The 27,862-nt window shown below is 42.1% G+C and overlaps 1 protein-coding gene across 5 annotated transcripts in view; it reads left to right on the forward strand.

Moving 5' to 3' along the window:
* aatkb (apoptosis-associated tyrosine kinase b) overlaps positions 1-27,862 on the forward strand; it is a 303,879-nt gene that overhangs the window by 193,177 nt on the left and 82,840 nt on the right. For all 5 annotated transcript variants that reach the window (XM_068003976.1, XM_068003977.1, XM_068003978.1 and 2 more), the window contains exon 3: positions 16,905-17,038. In XM_068003976.1, the coding sequence (XP_067860077.1) occupies positions 16,905-17,038 (134 nt within the window). The remainder of the gene's footprint in view (positions 1-16,904; positions 17,039-27,862) is intronic.

Genomic DNA, 27,862 nt, shown 5'->3' on the forward strand with positions numbered 1-27,862 from the left:
GATATATGGTACAAAAATATTTTGGTTTTTGAAAGTTTCCGTAGGGGACTGAATATAGCAATTGCTTGCCAAGAGTAGCAGATGGGCAGACTGTCCCATCTGTTTAGGACCTAACTAGAACCACCAAGAAATATAAAATTTAAGAGATTAGATGAATTTGTATCTTTCCTTTCATGAATATTTCTGTAACATTTAACATGGATGAAAGGTTCTGCTTTAATAAATTTATTTAAATTCAGGGCTTTTGATCAGGACCTCCCTCCAAACTTGAAGAATGGTACAATCCTAGAATTTCGTGCTCTTATATTAGTCGTTTATTTGCTGGACAAAAGGAGGCAGTTGAATAAAACATTACATAGGATTGATTACTTCTGAGTTCTGCTAGAGATATTTATATATGTGCATAGAGATATGCACATATATAAATGTTAAACAATGCAGAAGTTCAAAGTGCAAAGCTTCTCTTGTCACACCAATTCCTCTGTGCCAGTTGTCAGTATGATAAAACACACTTACACTTGATTAGATCCCATATCTAATCCACAAAACTGCGCTCTGGAAATCTGAATCAAAACATCATCAGAGCAGTAACTCTGAATCACCTCCATGAAGACCATGTGCACATGTATTTAAGTACCTGGATATACCCTGTTCTGTAATGCCTTCTACTTTCAGAGCGCTTTTCAAATTATTTTTGTTGACTCTATTTCAACCTGTTAATACTGCGATGACAAGTGACAGAAGATATGATTAATTAAGATATGTATAATACCACTAAACAAATGATAAACATTCTTCGAAACAGCTGAGCTGGATTATGCTAGACATAGTGACTCTAATGAGCATAGAGTGCTTACTGTGTGCCTCTTTGCAATTAAAGATTTGACATTCAAAAGTTCCAAGTAACAGCTCAGTGAAACCTATACCCACTGTGTAGGCAATTTTAGGGCTCCTTGATGGGAACATCAGATTTGTTTCTGCTTTTAGCTTTCTCATACTCAGATTGTTCAAAACGAGCCATGACTTTCCAAAATTGCACGTGGCTACCTTCACCTGTCACATATTTTACTTCTATTTTCTAATATTATAGAACTTTAATATTATAGGAGCTTTACGGTTATCAGAACTGGGCAGTTGGGGTGGACTAAATTTGGCTTTGTCCTAGGTGGCTGAACCTTATGTGTGCTGTAAGAAAAACTGACTAGAATGCCCATCAACATAATATTAATGATTAATGAACCTTCATGATGTTGCTTATGCTAAATTGGAGGATATGCTGCTTTATGAGGACAAAAGTGTTAAAGCATTTAATGCACAATATCAGGCTGACTGTTCTGGGGGTGCAGAGTGGGGAGATAAAAAAGAAGGGAAGAGATATACCTTGGTATGGGAGTCATATAAAATAAATACTGATGCCCAGGCATGGTTAAGACATTTATGGGATCCTGCAATGGTACTTGTGGTTATAACTGGCTCAGAAACTACTCAGGACTCTAAAGATCTCTTGCAATCTCATCCAGCCATCCTTGATCTAATAATGAATACCGCACAGAGTAAATGCAATTTGCTGTAAAGAGCACCACTACTGTGGACAATGTGCTCCTGTATTATCTGAAAATGATATAATAAGGAGTTTATTAATAAGACAGACATACTTAAAGACAAACTATCATTTCTTATCAGTGCTGCTGCTAAAGCACATTCTGTAAGCTTGCTTATGTTGCTCGAAAAAACAATTCTGAGTGCTTTAAGGGGCATAACCTTAACTCCAGGGTTCGGTTGTCAAGATTCAGTTTTATTTATGATTTCACCCGAACCATTGCAATTCTGCATCTCGTGCCTGGGAACCTGTTACTCTTTGGGTATGATTGTCCAAAATCCAAGTCAATTCCTACTTGATTAGGTAGCGCAATGTCGATGAATATTAAATATAATATAATATAACCTAAACGTGCACAATTGCAAAAAGTAACCAGCTTTGTTCCATGTAAAAACAAGGGGTTCGACGTGCATCCTGTTTGCTCTGATACATATAGTTCGTCATATTTCCATGGTAGGAAGAATCGATTTCTGTCTGCATCTCCTGGTACATTAATTGCTGTGCTGAAGATTACCCAAAACGAGTGGGAGATAGGCATCAATACCTTAGTCAGCAAAATTACTTGCATGTCAGTGGGCAATGATGTTTTGACAATAACAAAGTACTGAAAAATAACCAATAGCTTAAAAAAAGCAAAAGCCTTGACTCTCTCTTATGGGTGTAGTTTAGACCCAAATGGGTAGCGGCAGATTTTACATAGAATTACATAGAAACTATAGCAAAGAAACAGGCCATCGGCCCAACTGGACTGTACTGGTGTTCGTGGTCCACACAAGCTTCCTCCCACCCTACTTCATCTCACCCTATCAGCGTATCCTTCTAATTTTATCCATTTAGGTAGACTCAAATGGAAGTGTGCTGTTGGGACCCAATTTTCTACGGTTAGCTTATTTGCATAGCACCATGGATCACGTTAGTGGTGGAAGTGAATAATTGCATTTACATAAAATTTAAACGGGACAATTAAAGGTGAATTTCAGAATTTGCGACAAAAATTCTGAAAAGGGGAAGGGGATGGAGAAGAAACAGGCAGAAATGAAAGGAAAGGAAACCCAAGGCGCAGGCATGAGTCTGCAGACAAGTGTCAGAGCAAACCCAGCTACTAACTCTCCTGTTTGAATGTTGGTTGATTTGGGACAGGGCCAACATTAGGGCACAGTGGTGGCCTTAATTTCAACTTCATTACACTTCCGACGGCAGAGTGGGACACCTGGAATTTCAGCCCCTTTTGGTTAAGAACTCCCTTTTGGTAGAAATAAGTAGATCATGAAAGTCACATTAATAAAATGATGAGAGCAATACATTAGTTCATTCCCTACGTTCAGACAGGCTCGGTTATTGTACAGATGCAATTAAATCAATAAGCATGCAAGTACATCAAAATGAAAACTGTAGGACAACAGAGAATATTGTACAGTACTTCCATTATAAGGGAGTGATTAACTCCACAGTGTGTCTTGTAGAGTAATTTATGTCTCTCATTACATTTTCAAAATGATTAAATCCAATTGAGGCAGCAGTTGAGAGAAGTTTGGAAGCTAAATACGTTTACATTTTTGTACAAACAGAACCTTTTGTGGCAATAAATATATTGTTTCCCTCTCCATTAATGGCGGCATGTCATGTTTGTATTGCACTGCTACGTATTGTGCAGAACGTAAGTACACAAGTCACATTCACCGTGATATTGTTAAAGCTCCTGTATCATCCATCCCACGTGGAGTGATGTACAAGTGGGCACATTGTCACAGTTTGCCCAAACTCTTTCCTTTGACCAAGTCAGTCTCCCATGGTGGTGCAGACAGGGAGTTAAAATCAAGTGTAGCCTTTGGGTGAAGTGGGGGTTAGAGGGCGGGGGATAATTAGGACAGGGTGCTCAGATATATCTCAGTCCCCATGTTAAAGTCATATATTCGGTGCTTATTTACACATTCCCATTGTAAATTTCCACAGCCACTGGAAACTGTCTATGTGAACCTGTCATGTTGTAATTACACCCTCCTGCCATTGGTAGCATTGCAGCGCTTCCACTGAGAGTGTTACAGCATAACAAACTTACATAGGCAGTTTCCATTATAAATGTGGACAGAGGTAGTTATAATGGAAAAGGTTGACAGGAAGTGCAGGCGGGTGTAGGATTTTTTATATATTGCTGGTCGGCCTCCCGTGGCATTGCACACATGGTGAATCAAGACCGAGGGGGTGATTTTAGGAGGCAGATGCAGGTGCGTTGAGGGCGGGGGAGCTCCAAAAATCGCGCAAATCCCATTCGGGTTCGGAAGCCGGCTCCAACCCGCCGGCTTCCGAGTTTCCCAGGGACCCACCTGTGTGCGCGCGGACGACCCGAAACCAGAAGTCCCGCCGCCAATTAAAGCCGGCGGGATGACAGTTAAAGAGCCAAATGTATCTCATTGAGGTACTTAAGGCACTTTACCTGTGACAGATGAAGGGATTAGAAAGATTTTTAACTTACCTGGGCGGCTCGCCCACTGCTTCTGATTCACACCTGGTGAAACCAGGCATGAAGGATCAGGGAGAAAGAAACTAAATAAATAAATTAAATAAAAAACCATGCATCAAGTGAAAAACTAAATGCACCTACCTTTGAAACCTGCTCCGATGTCTCCTGCTCCAATGTCCCCCTCTTCACCCTCCCGATCTTCCCCCGATGTCCCCCCGATATTCCCCTCCCCCCCCCACACCCCCCCCCGGTCTTCTAGTCCAGCGCCGGATCTTCCCTTCTTCCCCCCGATCTTCCCCTCTTCCCCACCCCCCCCCCCCACCCCGATCTTCCCCTCTCCCCCTACCCCAATATTCCCCTCTTCCCCTCTCCTCCCCCCGGTCTTCCAGTCCAGCGCGGATGGCGTCTGGTTCTCTCTTTTTTTCCCGCCCCCCGCCTCGCGTTGCAGCTCCTGACGGCAGCCAGCCTGTCAATCAGGCTAGCTGCTGGGCGCAAAACCCGGAGAGAATGTTAACCACTATCAGTCAACGTGTGATCGCGTCGGAAACGGTAAGTTTGGTTCATGCGGGTTTGCCACGCGCCCAATCGTACCCCCCACCGTCCCCCCCACTGCCATCCCGCCTCCCCGTTAATGTTGGGGACCAAGTGTAGCCTTCAGGTGAAGAGGGGTGAGCGGGCAGGGGCTAATTGGACTGGGGCACGCTGATGTCAGTCAGTCCCCATTTTAAGATCATAGGGGTAGATTTTCCTCATCAATGCCTGGGCGTTAAGCATCACCTAGGGTGGTGACAAGAGAGAAAAATTGGGTGGGGAGGATGGTGTTCCTGTTACAGAACTCACCTCATCTTCCTTCCGTTAATTTAAAAGGAAGAAAATCAGGTGGGTTCTGAGAGGGACGGGCATGCCAGATCTTCCTCTCTGTGAGCGAATTTCTACTCCATACATTTTGTCCTTAGTTTTATATTTCCATTATTAGTTCCTGCCCCTGTACATAGAGTTACATAGAATGTACAGCACATAAACAGGCCATTTGGCCCAACTGGTCCATACTGGCGTTTATGCTCCACATGAACCTCCTCCCACCTTACTTCATCTAACCCTATCAGCATATCCTTCTATTTCTTTCTCCATCATGTGTTTATCCAGCTTCCCTTTAAATACATCTATGCTAGTTGCCTCAACTACTCCTTGTGGTAGCGAGTTCCACATTCTAACCACTCTCTGGGTGAAGAAGTTTCTCCTGAATTCTCGATTGGATTTATTAGTGACTATCTCATATTTATGTCCCCTGATGATCTTATATTTATGACCCTCTAAAGTCATCACACTGTGCATACACCCTCCTACAAGTGGGAAAGGTTGACAAGAAACGCACATAGATTGCTGATATATTATAGATTTGTGGAGTTCACACGCACCCAATCTTAATGTGTTAATAATCCCATCAATAAGCTTGCATTATGCTTTAATTATTCAATTAATTTGGGGCCACTTTGCAACTGTGGCGAAAGACATATTTTAATCTTCTTGCACTGTGTAAGGCAGTTTCCTCTCTTGTTACCTGGTCCAGAATTAACCAGGTTAATACAAATGGTTGGTGCGGAGAATGGAAAATTTCAGATTAGTGCAGTAGAGGGTGCTCTTCTGACGATAGAGTTAAAGAATGTTGTTGGAACAGAGTGGAGGGAATATTACTGTGTATCCAGCCCATGCTTCACCTGGCCTGTGGGTGCTTGATGCTGATCCTGGGTGTTAACAATTCAGCAAAACTATGCATCAATTTTAACATAAAATTGTCATTAAAAAATAACAATCCTTTTTCCTGATGGAGTCCCCACTAGCAGTAATGGATTGTCTGTGTTGTGTGCTGGATGTGGTAATCTAGGTGGGTTTAGTATGTACACTACACAGCAAAAATTACATATATATATATAATAAAAAGCCCTTTTCCAATCAGACATAGCTAGAGCCCTGTCCACAGGAGACTTGTTCAAGCAGCAGTCTGGAGTGTCCAGGGTGCCTCTCCCCCACCAGGCTACACTGATCCTCGAGATGAGATTTCCATCCCATACTGTTCTGGTAGTGATATCCAGATTTGTGCCCACAAGTATCAGGCAAATATTGCCAGGTTTAAAAGCACATTGGGCAGCACACTCGACTCTGAGTTAACAGGTTGCAGGTTCAAATCCCACTCCAGAGACTTGAGCACATATTCCAGGCTGGCACTCCAGTGCAGTACTGATGGAGTGCTGCACTGTCGGATGTGCCATCTTTCAGATGAGCCATCCTCTCAGGTGGATGTAAAGGATCCCATGGCACAATTCGAAGAAGAGCAGAGGGAATTCTCCCCGGTGTCCTGGCCAATATTTATCCCTCAACCAACAACTAAAAGAATTCCAGATTATCTGGTCATTATCACATTGCTGAGTGCAAATTGGCTGCTGGATTTCCTACATTACAACAGTGACTACACTTCAAAAATATTTTGTTGGCTGTGGGACTTGGCACTTTGGAACGTCCTGAGGTTGTGAATGGCGCTATATAAATGCAAGTTTTTCTTTCTTTGTAACATGAGCTTACCGCCAGCAGTGAAAATAGCTACTGTAGTAAAAACGTGGATTTACCACTGGCTGTATGTCCTTAATACCGGCCTTTTGGAAAATCCAGCTCACGGGAACACCATTGAGCCTCGAGCCTTGTTTTGGTGCAATTGTGTGATCACTCACACCATCAAGCATGAAAATGTTTTGCTGTATTTTGTTTCAAGTTAAATAGTACAACACTATCATTGACTTGCTTGGCTGATAAGTTAGCTACAACCAAGAGGTCTTCACCAGCCAGTAACAGGATACAATATGTTCACCAACCAGTAATATTGTAACAGGATACAATATGTTCACCAACCAGTAACAGGATACAATATGTTCACCAACCAGTAACAGGATACAATATGTTCACCAACCAGTAACAGGATACAATATGTTCACCAGCCAGTAACAGGATACAATATGTTCACCAGCCAGTAACAGGATACAATATGTTCACCAGCCAGTAACAGGATACAATATGTTCACCAACCAGTAACAGGATACAATATGTTCACCAGCCAGTAACAGGATACAATATGTTCACCAACCAGTAACAGGATACAATATGTTCACCAACCAGTAACAGGATACAATATGTTCACCAACCAGTAACAGGATACAATATGTTCACCAACCAGTAACAGGATACAATATGTTCACCAACCAGTTACAGGATACAATATGTTCACCAACCAGTAACAGGATACAATATGTTCACCAGCCAGTAACAGGATACAATATGTTCACCAGCCAGTAATATTGTAACAGGATACAATATGTTGATTGCAGAATTGGTTAATCAAATATTGCCATCATTCTCACAAGGCTACAAAGGGTTATTTCATTTGTCACCATCCCACCACAGCCAAACATACTCTAAATAAGTTATTTTTTTCCCTGTATATTCTATCACTGTGCTCCTTGTACAGTTATTGCAATTCAGTGGAAGACATCAGGAGGGGTTTCACGACCTGAGATTGTTGCAACCGTCGGGCACTATAAAGGCAGTCATCTTGAAAAGCCTACGCAAATTATTATCCTCAATTTTACACACTATGCACTTCAAAAATATCATGATGGGCTTTAGAAGCCGCACCACTTCCTGGTGAAAGAAATGTTCAGAATCTTTTGCAGAAAGTGTCACGCAGAACAAACTACAGCTAGCTTGGATTATATTTATTATGCAACTTATGTTTGTGTCTCAGCGGATCCATTTGACAGGATTGTGTGCTGTATTCCTCATTTAAAACCACTTGATCCCATTTTTTTCTTATCGGCAGGTTAGCATCATGTATCTCCTCTCTCTCTGTCTCTCTCTGTGTGTCTCCACACCAGCATCAACAACTTGCATTTATACAGTGCTTTTAACGTCGTAAAACACCCCCAGGTGCTTCACAGGAGCATTATCAGACAAAATTTGACACCGAGTCACATAAAGAGATATTAGGACAGCTGCTTGGTCAAAGAGGAAGGTTTTAAGGAGCGACTTAAAGAAGGAGAGGTTTAGGGAGGGGATTCCAGAGCTTAGGGCCTAGGCAGCTGAATGCACGCCTGCCAATGGTGGAGCGAAGGAAATTGCCAGCTGAGTGGAATGGCGTTAGCTGTGGCTTTCTCCTAATTTGTTGGTACTAATTTGTTGCTGCAATCGACTAGCAGGAAGCAAAGTTGAAACAGGGCCTGTTAGAGTATTTCAGTCCCCCCCTCTGATTTACGGTCTGCTTTTACCTAGTGATCCACTTCCAGCGGCAATCCCAGAAAGGACTGTACGTACCGTAGCATAGCTATAGCGTCTGGCTTGATAACGAAAATAATTTAACATTTTCAGCATTTTCTGCATATTGTACTAATTGATTTGTGTCTCGTCACTTGGAGCTCAGCTATAATGGCATGTGGTTTGCCACTGTTACTCTGGGCATGGCTTTCATTATTATAGACAATGGGCAGGCAGTGGTTTGTGCAGTATTACAGCATTGCTGTAGGACATTGCCAGTGAAATCGATTGAGGCAGTAAATTTGTAGATGAATCTGGTCTGTGCGCACCAGAGGCTTGTGTTAATCAGCAGTCCTCTGTTCTTTACTGGAGCATCTCATTCAGATTCAGTGGGATACACCAACAGAAAGACAGTTTGATGCTGATTGGAATCGAGCCCCAGCTCTTACGCAGCCATGGTCCTTTGGTGCAGTCAGGTAAGAAGATATTTACAGCATGCGAGTAAATTTAACGTAAAAGCTAAAACTAAATTTAAAAAGTCAGGTATTTTTTCTCACCGAAACCTATGAAATAAAATGGATATTAATGTCGTAGGAACACTAGGCTTCAGAATCAGCGAAAGGTTCTTTTTTAAAAAATTATTTTCCTGCAAGAAGTTAATTATACAGACCCAGATGGTGCCAGATTTAATCACTGGTCTATGCCGAGTTATCTGATCTAAGCGTGCTGCTACAATTGGCCTTATCATCGCTGGGCTAAGAAGAGGAAATATCAACCAGAGTTCCCGCTCCTGATCAGTGTCCGGTGCAAGAGTGGGTGTTGGATGTGATCTAGGATCTGGAGCCGCTATGATTCTCTTCATAGCCGACTATTGATGAGGCTCAGACAGGGACAGTGGCCATTTGGGCAAGGGGATAAACAATTGTAGATCGTCTACCAATCGGGGGGGACACACACAAGATGACGGCAGTGTTGTTAACAAAGGCTCTTGCTAAATTTCAGTAACTTTCTTGGGGGCGGGGACACATACGACGAGACGTTGTTGAAAATGTGACACATTGAGTTTCTGATTTGAGCTGCACTGCTGCATTAAACAGGAAGTGGAGCCCGAGCACTTCCCCGCGGGAAGGAAGGCTTCACTGGCGAAGGCCTTCGTTTTTCCTGTAATGCTCGTAGCTTATTTTTCATTGACCTCTGCTCAATAAAGCCACTTGACACCCACACAAATAAACTGTAAACAATTTTACAACACCAAGTTATAGTCCAGCAATTTTATTTTAAATTCACAAGCTTTTCGGAGGCTTCCCCCTTCGTCAGGTGAACGATGTGAAAATCGTTCACATCGTTCACCTGACGAAGGGGGAAGCCTCCGAAAGCTTGTGAATTTAAAATAAAATTGCTGGACTATAACTTGGTGTTGTAAAATTGTTTACAATTGTCAACCCCAGTCCATCACCGGCATCTCCACATCACAAATAAACTGGGGAGACAGCGGCAGAATTAATGATCTACTTTCCATTTTGACCACAGTAGTCCATCATGATAAAAAGGATATGAAAAAAATCTCTCATCAGTGCACCACTTGTTTCTCTTTGTGTATTTCTCCTCTTATTCTTGTCTGGAGTTGTATTCTCAGCAGAGCAGAGCTCCTACTGTTTGTGTTTTCATGGAAATCATTGGGAGAGGAGCTATTTAGAACAAAATGTTTTTTTTTCTCTTAATTTTGCCACTTGGCCAGATATTCTTCTGCTATTGGTATTAAACAAATCTGAATATAGCCGGCAAAACAGTTTTCTACTGTTGGGAAAACACAGGCAGTAAAATTCACACCGATTTTCTGCCCTCCCTCCACTCCTAAAGGCACTGACTCCTTCCTTGGGTCCAGTTTAATAGGTGCTGTTTGGCCTGCAGTACCTCCCCTCAAGTTGCTGCTATTTATCTGTGAATCTCAACAGAGAGGCAATACAGCCGATTGTGATTCTGTTAGAATCTTACAGCACAGATGGAGGCCATTCGGCCTGTTGTGCCCGTGCCGGCTCTTTGAAAGAGCTGTCCAGTTTAGTCCCGCTCCCCAGCTTTACCCCCTGCAAATTAATCCTCTTCAAGTACATGTCCAATTGCCTGTTCTCTCCACGTTTCCATTAATGATCACTGGATAGTGATCAGGAGCAGCAGCCCTGGCTGATTTTTCCCTGAGATCAGGTACTACAGCACAGACTGGGGTTTGAGTCTGGAACCTTCTTCGTCTTTACGCTTCAGCTACTTATTGTTTACATCCATTGAGTCAACTGGAGAGCTGCAACGTAACTGCCAATGCAAAAATTATCGATTTTTAATCATCTAAACTTGAGGAAAATACTGCGATCATTTTTTAAATTTCAGAATATACTTTGTTTCATAAAATTTTAAGAATAAACAGTTCAATGTAAATACACACTTTCAATTCGAAACAATACAATCCGGATTGTACACACTCCGATCCCGTCATTATAGTTCAAAACACAGTCCATATCTTCTAATACATTCTGTACAATACAGTACTGTGCTCATCACATGAAATATCCTCTGCCTTCATGTTAATGAAATATCTTCGTAACTCGATGTTGCAGGATGCCTGATGAACACCGTCACAAATATCTCTGAAGTACTCAGTAAAGAGATGCACGTTGGAGACACAAGAGAGAAGAAATTCCGCACTGCACTATCAGAAGTGCAACAAGGCAGGACTTCTACCCACCCACCTGCCCCAGAGATGACTCTCCCAAATCCCGGGGAAGGTTCATTTGCATAAAAGAGCTGGAGATTGATTGCCATCGGCAAAACCGTACAACATTGTGGAACCCATTTACGCCGTTGTGCGGCAAGTACGCCTGTTTCACGCGTTGCGTCCCTTCCTTAGGGCCGGACTCTGGCCAAAACAGAGGGATTTCTGGGGAGCACAACGTTCTGGCAGCCCCACCTCTAAATGTGAAGCTTCCCACTCCTCGATCAGAATTTCTCAGAAGGGCTAGAAAGGGCCGGAAACTTGGTGGGAATGGGTTCTGCTCAAATCCCCGCCCCTCCCCTGGGACAAATTTTCCACACGGAAAACGGGCTGGAAATTCTAGTCTGTGTACTTTGCGATGCAGTTAGATGTAGTTATTATAGAACAGCAACAACTTGCATTTATATAGCGCCTTTAGTATCGTTAAACATCCCCAAGGCACTTCACAGGAACGTTATTTGACAAAATTTGACACTGAGCCACATAAAGAGATATTAGAACAGGTGACCAAAACCTTGGTCTAAGAGGTAGGCTTTAAGGAGTGACTTGAAGAAGGAGAGAGGGGCGGAGAGGGTTAGGGAGGGAATTCCAGAGCTGAGGGCCTAGGCAGCTGAAGCCACGACCACCAATGGTGGGGTGCTGGAAATTGGTCAATTCTGTACCTCATTGTTAAATTTCCAGAACGATTTATTTCTGTGCTACAAACACCAGTAGCAGTGGTGAGAAGAATGGAGCTAGTTAAATGTCTAAATGACTACCGCAAAACCAGCTTAAATGCATCACTGGTTTAAAAAAAAACTCTCCTGTTACTCCAATATCATTCCGTACTAATAAAGAACTCAGTTTCACAGTTGCCTTATAACTTATATCTGTGTTTACAGCAATGGGTCAGTGCATACAGACCAGATTTTATAACCAGATGCTTGATTTCTCACTTATATTTTTTCATGGCCATATCCCTATGATCAGTCCAGTAGATGTTTTGTATTGATGAAGTAATAGAACAGTCAGCAGCTAAACTGGCAGGATTTCAAATCCTATATCCAAGGTACTTTTTTTATTCTTTTAAATGGGAATTGCTGGAGACAATATCCCCAAGAACTGCAGCTCCCTCCTGTAACTAAAGGCTGTGCTAGTTTCATCATCCAAAGGCTCACTTCTGACATTTAAAGTTTAACAGGTTGAATGAATATGAATTACATTTTGGCAAGTTTAAAACATTGAGAATGGATCAAATAATGAAGCTGGGAGAGGGGTGATGCTGCTGTCTCTGGAGAACCTGAATGCTGTCAGCCGTGGCTCAGTGGGTAGCACACTTGCCTCTTAGTCAGAAGGTCAGGTTGGCAGGCTGTAATTAGTGGGGTGTTGCAAGGATCGGTGCTTGGGCCTCAGCTATTTACAATCTATATTAATGACTCAGCTGAAGGGACAGAGTGTGTTGTATCCAAGTTTGATGACGATACAAAGCTAGGTGGGAAAGTAAGTTGTGAGGAGGATGCAAAGAGTCTGCAAAGGGATTTAGAAAGGTTAATTGAGTGGGCAAGAAGGTGGCAGATGGAGTATAATATAGAGAAATGTGAGGTTATTCACTTTGGTAGGAAGAATAGAAAAACAGAATATTTTTTAAATGGTGAGAAACTATTAAATTTTGGTGTTCAGAGAGATTTGGGTGTCCTCGTACAAGAAACACAAAAAGTTACTATACAGGTACAGCAAGCAAAAAGGAAGGCAAATGGCATGTTGGCCTTTATTGCAAGGGGGTTGGAGTACAAGAGTAAGGAAGTCTTACTACAGTTGTACAGGGCATTGGTGAGACCTCACCTGGAGGACTGCATACAGTTTTGGTCTCCTTATCTAAGGTAGGATATATTTGCCATAGAGGCGGTGCAACGAAGGTTCACTAGATTAATTCCTGGGATGAGATGATTGTCCTATGAAGAGACGTTGAGTAGAATAGGCCTCTACTCTCTGTAGTTTAGAAGAATGAGAGGTGATCTCATTGAAACATATAAGATTATGAGGGGGCTTGACAGGGTAGATGCTGAGAGATTGTTTCCCCTGGCTAGAGCGTCTAGAACTAGGGGGCATAATCGCAGGATACGGGATCGACCATTCAAGACTGCGATGAGGAGGAACTTCTTCACGCAGAGGGTTGTGAATCTTTGGAATTCTCTACCCCAGAGGGCAATGGATGCTGAGTCATTGAATATATTCAAGACTGAGATAGATAGATTTTTGGAATCTAGGGGAATCAAGGAATATGAGGATTGGACGGGAAAGTGGAGTTGAGGTCGAAGATCAGCCGTGATCTGATTGAATGGCAGAGCAGGCTCGAGGGGCCTTATGGCCTACTTCTGCTCCTATTTCTTATATTCTTATGTTCATGGGTTCAAGTCCCACTCCAAAGACTTGAGCACATAAACCAGGCTGACACTCCAGTGCCAGTACTGAGGGAGCGCTGCACTGTCTGAAGTGCTGTCTTTTGGACGAGATGTTAAACTGAGGTCCCACCTGCCCTCGTAGGTGGGCGTAAAAGATCCCATGGCACTATTTCAAAGAAGAGCAGGGGAATTCTGGCCAATATTTATCCATCACTAAAAACAGATTATTTGATGATTATCACATTGCTGTTTGTGGGATCTTGCTGTGTGCAAATTGGTTGCCGTGTTTCCTACATTACAACAGTGACTACACTTCAAAAGTACTTAATTGGCTGTAAAGTGCTTTGGGATGTCCTGAGGTGGTGAAAGACGCTATATAAATACAAGTCTTACTTTTTCTTTTCTTGAAAGAGTAGTGTTAACTTTGGACAAGCTGAAGTTTTAGCCAGAAGCCCTTTACTCTCGCGATTACTAACCTTTTCACGGAATTGGTGTAGGTCAGTAGGGCGCCATGAGAAGTTCATGCAAGCAAATAGGAAAAGCACAAATCATGGGCAAATTTAATTATCCTTAGTTAAAGTGGAATGACGATGGATTCCTTCAAGGCCAGGGAATGATAAATTGGTGAAGCGAGTTTACAACTGCTTCTTGGTGCAGCATGTTAAAGGGACCAATGAGTTGCGTAGAGCATGGTGACATAGCCTGTTGGAGCTCTAATGTGATGCACAGAGTGGTAGGGCATGGGTTTGTCCCCCTATTCCCTGAACTCTCAATCTTAACCCTGTCACTGGCTAAACAGATGCTTGCTGCTTTACCTCAAGGAAGGATGAAATATCAGAAGCAGAGTGATTTGGGCCCATTCTTGTACCTCTCCAAGCAGGCAGCTGCGGAGCATCATTTGCAGAGGTCTAGGAAGCAGGGCTGCGGCCTATGCTGTCGGCTGGAGAAGGTGTTTGATGTGGTACGACCGAAGAGAGTGAAGAAACCGAGCAAGAGAGGAAAAGAAAAAGAGTATTGGCCAAGTATTTGTGCTAAAGCTGAGATGGTGGAACATTTTGAGGCTGGGGAACATCCAAGTTCCAGTGATAAGATTACCCGTAGATTTTATGAAGCACAGGCTGGTGCAAGAGATACAAAAAGTGCTGAAATTATATTGGAATGCCCTGAGAGAAAAAGTTAGGGAGGATACATTGTGAGAAATAATACCGGAGGAGAACAAAAAAAAAGAGTTACTGAAGAGTTTGCAAACTAAAAAGATGTGATGGTCAATCTAGATACTCAAAAGAAGGTTCTGAGTGACAAGTTGAGGCAGGCTAAATAACTTTTTTTTGTCTCCTTGAGGGTTAGTAACTGCGTGATCATGTAATTGCAGTGTGCTCGTAACAAAGGTGGAATTTCATGTTTCAAGGCCATTGTCATCTTTTTGCTTCAAGGTGGCAGATAACTACTGGCATGGAATTGGTGTCGTAGGTAGGAGATGTGAGACCTACCTACGACTTGGGAGTACTTGTTACTGACACTGGGTGACAAAAGTTGGAAAAGTGTTCAACTCCCCAACACTGATGAGCATAAAATTCACCCAAAAAAGAAAAAAATATCTTGGTGAATTATTTTTTAGTAATTTAAGAAATTGGAGGCTTTTGTTGTACTCGTACTGCATGAATATGTAGTTCTGTTACCTCCTTTGTGTCATATTACGCAATATATAGTAGTCATAAATCTAGAGTGTGGTGATGAGATATGATCCCTATGCAAACAAATACTTGTATCTGCCTAAACATTTTCTTAGATCATATTCTTAGGGTCATTGGCCATGGTGCTGTGATTATCTCCACATGTGGCCACTATTTAAAAACAAGGGTTATTTTACAATATATTTCATTTTGTTTGGATGAATTTCATGCTCTTCAAGCTGAAGAATGCTGGGGAATGGAGGATTCTGCCCACGTTTGTCACCCAGCGTCACCGTAAACCATATCATGGGGGTTTTATCGTTCGATAGAAAGAGCTACTGTTTAAAATCTCACCAGACGACTGGCAAATAGGTTGGATTCACAATCTTCTAAAGTCTGGACCGGGTCAATTTCAATCCATTTCCTAGTGGATAAGGCTTTGTAACACAAAACTGTCCATAATTTAACACATTAGCAGTGTCATTCAGACATGATAATGGCTTGTGTGGGAATTGGAAAGATTAATATTGGCCCGACTGGGGTACTGTTCTGAAGTTGCAGTTAAGGCAGACTGTCAGGGCAAGAATAGAAGAAGCTTTATTCTCAATCTGCCCATCCTGCACCTGATCTTGGAATACCTGATGCTTACACAGGGTGCCAAAAGTGGAAATGTGTTTCATTGTCCAGTTCCGTCCTTCACTGTGATGAGCATAAAGTTCTCCAACAATATATGACCTCTTCTGTATAGCCAGTGTATAATTTTGACATCACATTGATAGTGATTATGCCATGGATCTAACTTACAGGGAAAAAAACTCTTGCAAGTCCATAGTGAAATTATAGACAGTACACTGAATGCGTTGTGCACTTCAACTGTATTTAAATTTGTGTCACATATCTACATATTGATATAGCTAGTTTGAAGTGAATGATCACATGATACTTAAGTGTGAAATCAAAGAACACAAGTTAAGTCTATATGACCCAATGTTTGAAGAGATGTGAGTAAACCTGAATGGTGAGGCATTCCTTTAATTACATTGTACTTTATGTCATTTTATGATTGTTTTTTTTATTCCTCTAGTCAGACCTTTCTTTTCTTGCTTATTCTGGCTGCCTGGGTTTATTGCTTTAATAATTAAGGGTGAATGGTGTCATTATGGACTCAGTTGCCGTGTAAAGTCAACAGCCTTGACAATCATTCCCATTTAAGTAATGCAACAGTTGTTGTTGATGGGTTGGCTTCGCAGGGGAAATATGTATCCTCGATTACATCATTTATTTCAAAATCATGGCAGACAAAAAACTGCCAAAGTAGCATAGATGGCCTAAATAAATGAGCACAATATGCTCTGATGGTAGGAATAAGAAACAGCTTGAGAATTCATCGCAGTTATTCAATGGAGAAGGGAATATTATAATGAAAATTGTTACTGGCATTGAGTTTAAAATAGTTCTACCATATATCAGGTATTAAACTTTATTTTTCAGCTCTGAGATTTTTAACTGAGTAAAGCTTTCTAAAAAGGGTAAAAAGTGGGTCAGTAGTGATTTCCATCGAGCATAACAATTAGCGTGTGAACTGTAGAATGCTCTTGAAAAAGTAATTTCTGAAGTGGGATCTTATTTGTTAAGAATTTCATAGCGCTTACTGTAAAACTTTTGCAACTATTGGTAAATCTGACAAGTTTGCTAAAAATAGTTGTTTCAAATTTTATTTTTCCAGATGGGACGCCCATCAGTGAACTCACGTGGTCCTCCTCACTTGCTGTGGTAGCAGTGTCCTTCTCCGGTCTCTTTACCTTCATCTTCCTCATGCTTGCCTGCCTCTGCTGCAAGAAAGGAGACATTGGGTTTAAGGTAAGAGCCGCAGAAGGAAATTGGATAAATTAATTGTTGTTTTCGTCTGTTCTCTGTTTAACTTCTATTGTGCACTCAAGTAGAGCTGATAAAGATCAGTACACTATGTGGTCCTGAAACCAATTTCAGAACACTCTGAAATGTTGTTCCTTTGGGCAAAGTGAAACTGTCTGCCAAAAGAATTTGATGATGGCTCTAATTGATCATTTTAATTTTAAAGCTTGCTACGACACAATGGACTGAGGAGTGTTTGCAGGTACAGATATATTGTGGAGTGTTTGCAGGTACAAATATACTGAGGAGTGTTTGCAGTTACCATTTTGCCCCATTTACACATTCTTATCAGTGTACTTGACACCCTGTCCCACAGACTGGACGGTTGCCTGTTCTGCACATTAATGAGCTCTCAGTCATACAAAGGGCCGTAAAGCGGAGGTGCCAGGGAAAGAGTTGAATTTTACCTGAGAAAGTGAGACAAGTGAAGATAAACTCAAGTCTGATGTGCTTCCTGATGACTGGCTTGGACTATCATTGGGAGAAGCATATAAGCAGCTTGACTGCACTACTTTTGGTTGGATATTTGTACATAGCATGGATGAGGAAGAGATCCCCACAGTATGGAGAGACTTAGACTTGGAAGTGGAGCAGAAAGAGGAATTAATTGTCCTGATACTGTTTTTAGTATGCTCGTGTCTTTATAAGGCGCAGCTGTTGGATAATGAGTGTTCCTGATCTAAATCTAAAACGCTGAGATCATGGGGAGTATTGTATTTTATATTCATATGGACAGATTTTCTCAGGCAATACATGTTTTACAAGGATTTGGTTAGACCAGCCAATAGCATAGGTAGCAGATGTACCTGTAGCAAAACTAATCATATCACAAGCTTGCAGATTTGTGTCCCAGGCTGGCTGCCAGTCAAGCCCACCTGCCCATGTTAATAACAAGTTCCATCAGTTGTCAGACTGGCTACAAAGTAGAGCACTATATCATGGGCCAAATTCTATTTTATAATAGTGCGTCAATCTAGTGCTAATTCAGCATCCCTGGCTGTGCCTCAGCACACTATTTTTAGAGTTATTTATTTTCAGACTATCAGTAAATATTTAGAGGTTAATTTAATTGGACCTTGTGTGTGCTGGAACCCCAGAGGAGCAGATATCAAAAGTATCTTTTTGATATTTTCGCCTCATGGAAAATATCATAAAGATTTGCATCCTTGACTTATCAGGTGACACTGAAGCAGCTGCTAGGGTGGTGCACAAGATGCTTTGTTTCCCTCCCTTGTGGGAAGTGTCCAAGCTGAAATCAGGGATTTGGAAGTGTAGGGGAACACAGACATGTGTCCCTCTGCCCCATGGCACCATTTCTTGGTGCTCTAGCAAACTTGGATAATTGTAAACTTGCACTTTTTTTTACTTCACCTGATTAAAGAAGAAAGAAGAAAGAAGGAACTTTCATGACTTCAAGGCATCCCAAAGCGCTTTACAGCCAATAACGTACTTTTGAAGTGTAGTCGTTGTTGTAATGTAGGAAATGCGACAGCTAATTTGCGCACAGCAAGGTCCCACTAACAGCAATGAGATAATGGCCAGATAATCAGTTTCTTTTTTTAGTAATGTTGGTTGAGGGATAAATATTGGCTAGGACACGGGGGAGAACTCCCCAGCTCTTCTTCGAATGGTGCCGTGGGATTTTTTACGTCCTCCTGAGAAGGCAGACGGAGCCTTGGTTTAACGTCTCATTGCCAAAAGACGGAATGTAATTCCTGGAGAGCACTGCGTGGTTTTCTTTCCCCAATTATTTATTTGAAAATAGCTAATATATGGAGCTCACCTTTCTGCAAATCAACCTGAGCCAACCACATTCCACACCGCCTGTAATGTGGGATCAAGGTGTAGGTAAATGGGGCTGAACAGCTACTGGCCACTAATCAGTCCACATCTAATTGGTTGCCCTGGCAACCAAGCAGGAGTGCTTCTCTTAAGTTTAAGAAAATTACAGGCATACTTTTTTATTTAAAGGTAATGTTGGCCGTTCCACTGGCAGCACTGGTTATTAATACATTGCTGCTCTCTTTAACAGATATACCACCAGCGCTCCACATATGCCTTATTATCAATCAAATGGGTTTGGTCCGTCTCCTTTGTGAAATAAAACCTAACACTTGTTTTGACTCCATCCAAATGTAGTGGAATCTTGTCCTCAGATGGCAGCTTGCTAATTTGGGAGGCAGAGAATGAATATGGGCAGCACATGTCACTGCAGGACACACCTACAGTGATCACTGAGAAGTCTACAGCTCAGCAGACAGTGAGAAACGTGTATCTCAAAACCATTTCATTTCGAAGTGTAGACAAAAAGGGAATAATCACTGGGTCTACATGGAATTGCAAGGTGTCTGGTAGCTTGTGTAGCAATTCTTTAATTAAATGTACTGTCCCAGGTTGCACATGGATCATGTCAAAGCTGTGTTACTTTACCTGTAGTTGGGTTAAATCCTGTGTGATTTGTATTAAATTTTCAGAAGAACAAAATGCATCAGAATCAATTTAATATATTCAGATAATTGGGAAAACAAAGAAACATCTGATGGTTTTCAGATGATTTTCCAATTGTATCTTGTAATAGTTAATAGCAACAGATAAAGAACACATTACAGAAAATCATGTTTTTTGCACTTAAGCTACATCAGAGGAATTACTTGATTTACAGAACTGGAAAGTTTCTTCAATTCACTGCTGCTGTTGTCTCCCTTATTTATTTATTTGTTTTATTGATGCTGCTGCTTTTTGGCTTTGTTGTTGAAGCCACATGTCCGGTACATGTGACACCCCCAAGAGCCCATCAGCATGGGCTGCTTTTTAACTGCTTTGCTTCTCTCTGCAAAAATCCCACGTACCCCACGTAGGTTCCAAGAGGGCCATCTATGGGGAGTTCAGTACTCCAGTCCCTCATTAGAAATACAGGTGATAGAGCACCCTAAAGTTAAAGCGCCCTGGTTGCCAAGTGTTCAAGCCTTTGTGTTGTTAGTCTAAATGAAGTATTAAACAGCCTGGAAATGGCAGGTGCCAAACTGAAGTTTACAAATTGTGTTTAGGTGGATGTTACAGGATAGTAGTTATGCGCTGAATGAAAGCTGCAAGGTACAGTCAATATTTCAGCAGTTGAACGCAACTGTGGTTGTTGAGCCCGGCAATTGCCAACATCTATAGTGCATAATGGGAACCTGAGCGGGGAGTCAGAAGGGAATAAAGTTGAAAGCAGCAAGAGAGGGGAAGACCCAGGGGAAATCTACAATACAAATAGTACAAACAGTCATTCAAGAACAAGTGAAAGGGAAAAGCGTAGAGCAGCGGAAAGAAAGTGTTCTTTAGGCACGACAGATAAAATAAAAACTAGAAGGTGTAAGGCGATTAACTCAGCATCAAAGCTGAAGGTCAGGCTAGGGTGTGTGGCCCAACTAAGAGTTCTTTATACAAATGCACGGAGTATAAGGAATAAATTAAATGAACTACAGGTTCAAATTCAAATTGGAGGGTATGACATGATAGCTATTACTGAGACATGGCTGCAGGATGGTCAGGATTGGGAACTAAACATACCAGGTTATAAGGTCCACAGGAGAGATAGGGAAAATGGAAGAGGGGGAGGAGTAGCCTTAATGATTAGAGATGAAATCACTTCAATGATAAAGGGGGATATAACGAGAGGTAAGCAGCCAACAGGGACCTTATGGGTTGAATTGAGAAATAGGAAAGGATCTAAGACTATAGTGGGAGTTGTATATAGGAGCCCTGGCAGCAGCTCTGAAGTGCTAGATTGTATAAATGCAGAGATTAGACAAGTGCGTAAGAAAGGCATAGTGGTCTTAATGGGGGACTTTAACCTTCACATAGATTGGGAAAAGCAGACGAGCAACTGTCAGAAAGGTAGTGAATTTCTTGAGTGTGTCCGGGATAGTTTTCTGCAGCAGTATGTCCTAGAGGCAACAAGGGGGCAAGCCATACTAGATTTAGTAATGAGTAATGAACCAGATTTAGTTAACGGCTTAACTGTGCGCGAACATCTATCCAATAGTGATCATAACATGATCGAGTTCAATGTAGTATTTGAAAGGGAAGAAAGTGAATCAGCTGTTAAGATTCTAGACTTGGGCAAGGCCGACTTCAATGGGATGAGACAGAGACTGTCCACAGTAAACTGGGCAAATCTGTTAATGGGTAAAAGGACTGATGATCAGTGGGAAATGTTTAAAGAAACATTTAACGTGATGCAGAATCGTTTTATACCCCTGAGGGGCAAAATCTCTACTTGCCAAAAAAAACAGCCATGGACAACTAAAGAGGTAAGGGACAGTATAAGACATAAGGAAAGGGCATACAAAAAGGCAAAAAATGGCACAGATCTTGGCGAATGGGAAAGATACAAAGATCAACAAAGGGTCACAAAACAGATAGTAAGGACTACAAAAAGAGAGTATGAAAAGAAACTCTCAAGGGATATCAAAACCAATACGAAGAACTTTTATAGTTATATTAGGAAAAAGAGGGTGGTCAGGAGCAGTGTTGGCCCCTTAAAAACTGAAAGTGGGGATATTGTCATTGACAATGGGGAAATGGCGGACATGTTGAATAATTACATTGCGTCAGTATTTACAGTAGAAAAAGAGGATAGCATGCCGGAAATCCCAAGACAACTTATATTGAATCGGGGAACGGGACTCGATAAAATTAACATAAGTAAAGCAACAGTAATGAAGAAAATAATAGCACTAAAGAGTGACAAATCCCCAGGACCAGATGGTTTCCATCCCAGGGTTTTAAAGGAAGTAGGTGAGCACGTTGCGGATGCCCTAACTATAATCTTTCAAAGTTCTCTAGATTCAGGAACTGTCCCTCTAGATTGGAAAATTGCACATGTCACTCCGCTTTTTAAGAAAGGAGAGAGAGGGAAACCGGGGAATTATAGACCAGTTAGCCTAACATCTGCTGTGGGGAAAATGCTGGAGTCTACAATTAAGGATAGGGTGACTGAACACCTCGAGAATTTTCAGTTAATCAGAGAGAGCCAGCATAGATTTGTGAAAGGTAGGTCGTGCCTGACAAACCTGATTGAATTTTTTGAAGAGGTGACTAAAGTCGTGGACAGGGGAATGTCAACGGATGTTATTTATATGGACTTCCAGAAGGCATCTGATAAGGTCCCACATAAGAGACTGTTAGCTGAGATAGAAGCCCATGGAATCGAGGGAAAAGTACAGACTTGGTTAGGAAGTTGGCTGAGCGAAAAGCGACAGAGTGTAGGGATAATGGGAAGGTACTCACATTGGCAGGATGTGACTAGTGAAGTCCCGCAGGGATCTGTCTTGGGGCCTCAATTATTCACAATATTTATTAATGACTTAGATGAAGGCATAGAAAGTCTCATATCTAAGTTTGCCAATGACACAAAGATTGGTGGCATTGGAAGCAGTGAAGATGAAAACATAAAATTACAAAGCGATATTGATAGATTAGGTGAATGGGCAAAACTGTGGCAAATGGAATTCAATGTAGACAAATGTGAGGTCATCCACTTTGGATCAAAAAAGGATAGAACAGGGTACTTTCTAAATGGTAAAAAGTTAAAAATAGTAGATGTCCAAAGGGACTTAGGGGTTCAGGTACATAGATCATTGAAGTGTCATGAACAGGTGCAGAAAATAATCAATAAGGCAAATGGAATGTTGGCCTTTATATCCAGAGGACTAGAGTACAAGGGGGCAGAAGTTATGCTGCAGCTATACAAAACCCTGGTTAGACTGCACCTGGAGTACTGTGAGCAGTTCTGGGCACCGCACCTTCGGAAGGACATATTGGCCTTGAAGGGAGGGCAGCGTAGGTTTACTAGAATGATACCCGGACTTCAAGGGTTAAGTTACGAGGAGAGATTACACAAATTGGGGTTGTATTCTCTAGAGTTTCGAAGGTTAAGGGGTGATCTGATCGAAGTTTATAAGATATTAAGGGGAAGAGATAGGGTGGATAGAGAGAAACTATTTCCGCTGGTTGGGGATTTTAGGAGTAGGGGGCACAGTCTAAAAATTAGAGCCAGACCTTTCAGGAGGGAGATTAGAAAACATTTCTACACACAAAGGGTTGTAGAAGTTTGGAACTCTCTTCCGCAAATGGCAATTGATACTAGCTCAATTGCTAAATTTAAATCTGAGATAGATAGCTTTTTGGCAACCAAAGGTATTAAGGGATATGGGCCAAAGGCAGGTATATGGAGTTAGATCACAGATCAGCCATGATCTTATCAAATGGCGGAGCAGGCACGAGGGGCTGAATGGCCTACTCCTGTTCCTATGTTCCTATAATAGTCAATGTTTTTTCTCCACTTTGTTAGGTAGGTTGTAAAGGTACATTGCTCCTCCAATAACTCAGCTGAGCCACACAGAATACATAGAAACATAGAAGATAGGAGCAAGAGTAGGCCATTCGGCCCTTCGGGCCTGCTCAGCCATTCAAAATGATTATGGCTGATCGTCTAACTCAGTACCCTGTTCCCGCTTTTTCCCAATATCCCTTGATCCCTTTAGCATTAAGAAATATATCTCTCTCCTTCTTGAATACATCTAATGACTTGGCCTCCACTGCCTTCTGTGGTAGAGAATTCCACAGGTTCACCACCCTCTGAGTGAAGAAATTTCTCCTCATCTCAGTTCAAAATGGCATACCCTGTATCCTGAGACTGTGACCCCTGGCTCTGGACTCCCCAGCCATCGGGAACATCCTCCCTGCATCTAGTCTGTCTAGTCCTGTTAGAATTTTATATGTTTCGATGAGATCACCTCTCATTCTTCTAAACTCTAGTGAATATAAGACTAGTCGACCCAATCTCTCCTCATACGTCAGTCCTGCCATCCCAGGAATCAGTCTGGTAAACCTTTGTTGCACGCCCTCCATGGCAAGGACATCCTTCCTCCGATAAGGAGACCAAAACTACACACAATACTCCAGATGTGGTCTCACCATGGCCCTGTACAACTGCAGTAAGACATCCCTGTTCCTGTACTCAAATCCTCTTGCAAAGAACACCAAAATACCATTCGCCTTCCTAACTGCTTGCTGCACCTGAATGCTCGCTTTCAGCGACTGGTGTACAAGGACACCCAGGTCTCGTTGCACCTCCCCTTTTCCCAATCTGTCACCATTCAGATAATAATCTGTCTTTCTGTTTTTACAACCAAAGTGGATAACCTCACATTTATCTACATTATACTGCATCTGCCATGTTCTTTCCCACTCACCCATCTTGTCTAAATCACATTGGAGCCTCTCTGCATCCTCCTCACAGCTCACATTCCATCCCAGCTTTGTGTCGTCTGCAAACTTGGAAATGTTACATTCTGTTCCCTCATCCAAATCATTTGATATATATTGTGAATAGCTGGTGCCCAAGCACTGATCCCTGCGGTACCCCACTAGTCACTGCCTGCCACCCGGAAAAAGACCTGTTTATTCCTACTCTCTGTTTCCTGTCTGTTAACCAATTCTCAATCCATGCCACTATATTAACCCCAATCCCATGTGCTTTAATTTTGCACACTAACCTCTTGTGTGGGACTTTATCAAAAGCCTTCTGAAAATCCAAATACACCACATCCACTGGTTCTCCCCTATCTATTCTACCAGTTACAGCCTCAAAAAACTCCAGTAGATTTGTTAAGCATGATTTCCCTTTCATAAACCCATGCTGACTTTGTCCAATCCCGTTAATGCCTTCCAAGTGTTCTGTTATCACATCCTTTATGATAGACTCTAGCATTTTCCCCACTATTGATGTTAGGCTAACCGGTCTGTAATTCCCTGTTTTTTCTCTCCCTCCTTTTTTAAATAGTGGGGTTACATTTGCCACCCTCCAATCTGTAGGAACTGTTCCAGAGTCTATAGAATTTTGGAAGATGACCACCAATGCATCCACTATTTCCAGGGCCACTTCCTTTGGTAATCTGTAAATAGGAAGAGGTAAATAGGAATAGGAAGTGTGTTCTGAGTTAACTGATCTCGGCTGGGCTGAAATCACCTAAGATGCTCCTTAAAACTTGCCTCTTTGACCAAGCTTTTGGCCACCTGACCTAATATGTGGCTTGTGTCAAATTTTGTTTGGTAATCGGTCCTGTGAAGCACTTGGGATGTTTTACTATGTTAAAGGCACTATATAAATGCAAGTTTTTGTTGTTGCTGAGGCCAATACCATTGATTCCACTGCCCATGTGGACAGGGTCGGGTTGGGCCGTGATACCACGTACCAGCTGAGATCGTCGAGGCTCAATGTACAAATAACGGCCACTTACGCTCGATAGCAGAGGCCGATTGGCGTCCGGGGGTTTGCCACCCAGCAGGGAAAGTCATCGCCTTCAGGAGAAGAGGGGCCGGGGGGGGTCGTGGGGGGGGGGAAGTGTAAGAATTGAGCCCATACCAGTGAATATAGAGTGGAGAAATGCACCAGATTGGGCAGGACCTGGTACAATATCACTGACATTGGGCATGAGGACAGGACCCTGCAACGCAATTCTATTGGAGGGAGTGCAGCGTAGGTTTACTAGAATGATACCCAGACTTCAAGGGTTAAGTTACGAGGAGAGATTACACAAATTGGGGTTGTATTCTCTAGAGTTTCGAAGGTTAAGGGGTGATCTGATCGAAGTTTATAAGATATTAAGGGGAAGAGATAGGGTGGATAGAGAGAAACTATTTCCGCTGGTTGGGGATTCTAGGAGTAGGGGGCACAGTCTAAAAATTAGAGCCAGACCTTTCAGGAGCGAGATTAGAAAACATTTCTACACACAAAGGGTGGTAGAAGTTTGGAACTCTCTTCCGCAAACGGCAATTGATACTAGCTCAATTGCTAAATTTAAATCCGAGATAGATAGCTTTTTGGCAACCAAAGGTATTAAGGGATATGGGCCAAAGGCAGGTATATGGAGTTAGATCACAGATCAGCCATGATCTTATCAAATGGCGGAGCAGGCACGAGGGGCTGAATGGCCTACTCCTGTTCCTATGTTCCTCTATTACACCGTGGCTGACTTGTACCTCGATTCCATTTACCTGCCAGGAACATGAATCCATGCAATCTTTCTCCCAATTTCCATTCCTATCTTAAAACATCTAGGCCTGAAATAAATGCTGCTTCACTGGGTAAAGGTGCTGGTTGAATTTGTACAAAGCAATGACTCATGCTCAGCTTTGCCACAGAGTTAGTCGGGCAGCTAGGAGTTGCCACACCCTTGTGTTGTATGGAGGCAACGACCACTGTTGTGCAATCCAGCCATTTCTCCAATGACATCACCGCGCTCTCACCAGTGCAGTGAAATAATTGTTTGTGAAATCTGCTCATACTTCGACTGTATAATTAGATGTTTTCAAGATTTAACTTCACAAATCTCTTCCCAGTAATTATTATATTGTGCCTGATCCACAAGTTTTCAGTGTGTCCATTTAAAAATGCCTTCAGGGAGGCCCATTAGCATCTGAGTTTACAGTTTTGCTGTTGACGCTCCAGACCCTTAAGTTAAAGCTAACACACCCGTAAGAAGTATTAGCATTAACTTGCATCTACACTCGGTCGAAAGTTTGGATAGTCTTGCGTTATTAAAAAGGGAAAGAAGACTGTTGGAATTCCAAGCTAAGCGTGTGCGCGGGGGTGAAAGGCCTACTTTGATTTTGTTTCTCTATTAATACAGTAGCTGCAAACATCCACCCTACCCCTCCAGGAGTAGGGAAAGCAGGCAAAGCACATGTGGACGCCTGTATAGCTGCCAGCTTCAGCGCTGCTCAGTGGATTGGCAGACACGAGGCCTCTTTCCACGAAGCTGAACAGGCTGTTCACTTGTTTTCAAGAGCACAAGTTCATGGATGTTTTATAAATAATTGTCAGACATCATAAAACCCCACCTGAGGACATCATTATAATAATTCCAGTCCTGGTAACATCTTAAAAGGGTGACCTATGATTCTTGATTCTTGTTTTAAATTTGCCTGGTGCTGTGATTTTGGTAAGAAAGAAAGAGCTTGCATTTATATAGCGCCTTTCTCTACCTCAGGACATCCCAAAGCGCTTTACAGGCAATGAAGTACTTTTGAAGTGTAGTCACTGTTGTAATGTAGGAAATGCAGCAGCCAATTTGCGCACAGCAAGCTCCCACAAACAGCAATGTGTTAATGACCAGAGAATTTTTATTATACTTTACAAATGCTCCTAAATAATTTGTTTGCAGAAAGAAAACACATAGACAAGTTGCATTTATTTTTGTTCAGGAGCTCAGTATTTTGATGGTTGCTGCTTAATGAGAAGTGATAAACTTTGGGGGGGTCGTGTAATTTGAATTTGCATACTATTTTTGTGGTACACTTAGTAAACTAATTTCGACACCACTCAAACATAATCACAATTACGTTCCACCATCAACTGCCTTTTGGTGAAGAATATAACCAACACTTCGACAAAATGTCCACACACGCCACTCATCCATGGGCCTGTGCAAAAATCCAGGGCAAGGTCCAATCTGAGAACTCGTCCACTGAATCATAGAATTAGACAGCATAGAAGGAGGCCATTTGGCCCATCACACCTGTGCCAGCTCTTTGAAAGGGCGATCCAATTAGTCCCACTTTCCCCATTGCCCTGCAAATTTTTCCCCTTCAGGCATTTATCCAATTCCCTTTTGATGATCGAGATAAATGTTCCTAAATGTTGCTCCGTTGGTAATGGGATTTATAAAGCTTTGACATATCTATATATTTGAATCCACTTTTCTGAAAACAGCTAATTTT

This window comes from Heptranchias perlo, chromosome 23 (genome assembly GCF_035084215.1).
Source record: "Heptranchias perlo isolate sHepPer1 chromosome 23, sHepPer1.hap1, whole genome shotgun sequence".
NCBI classification, from domain to species: Eukaryota; Metazoa; Chordata; class Chondrichthyes; order Hexanchiformes; family Hexanchidae; genus Heptranchias; species Heptranchias perlo.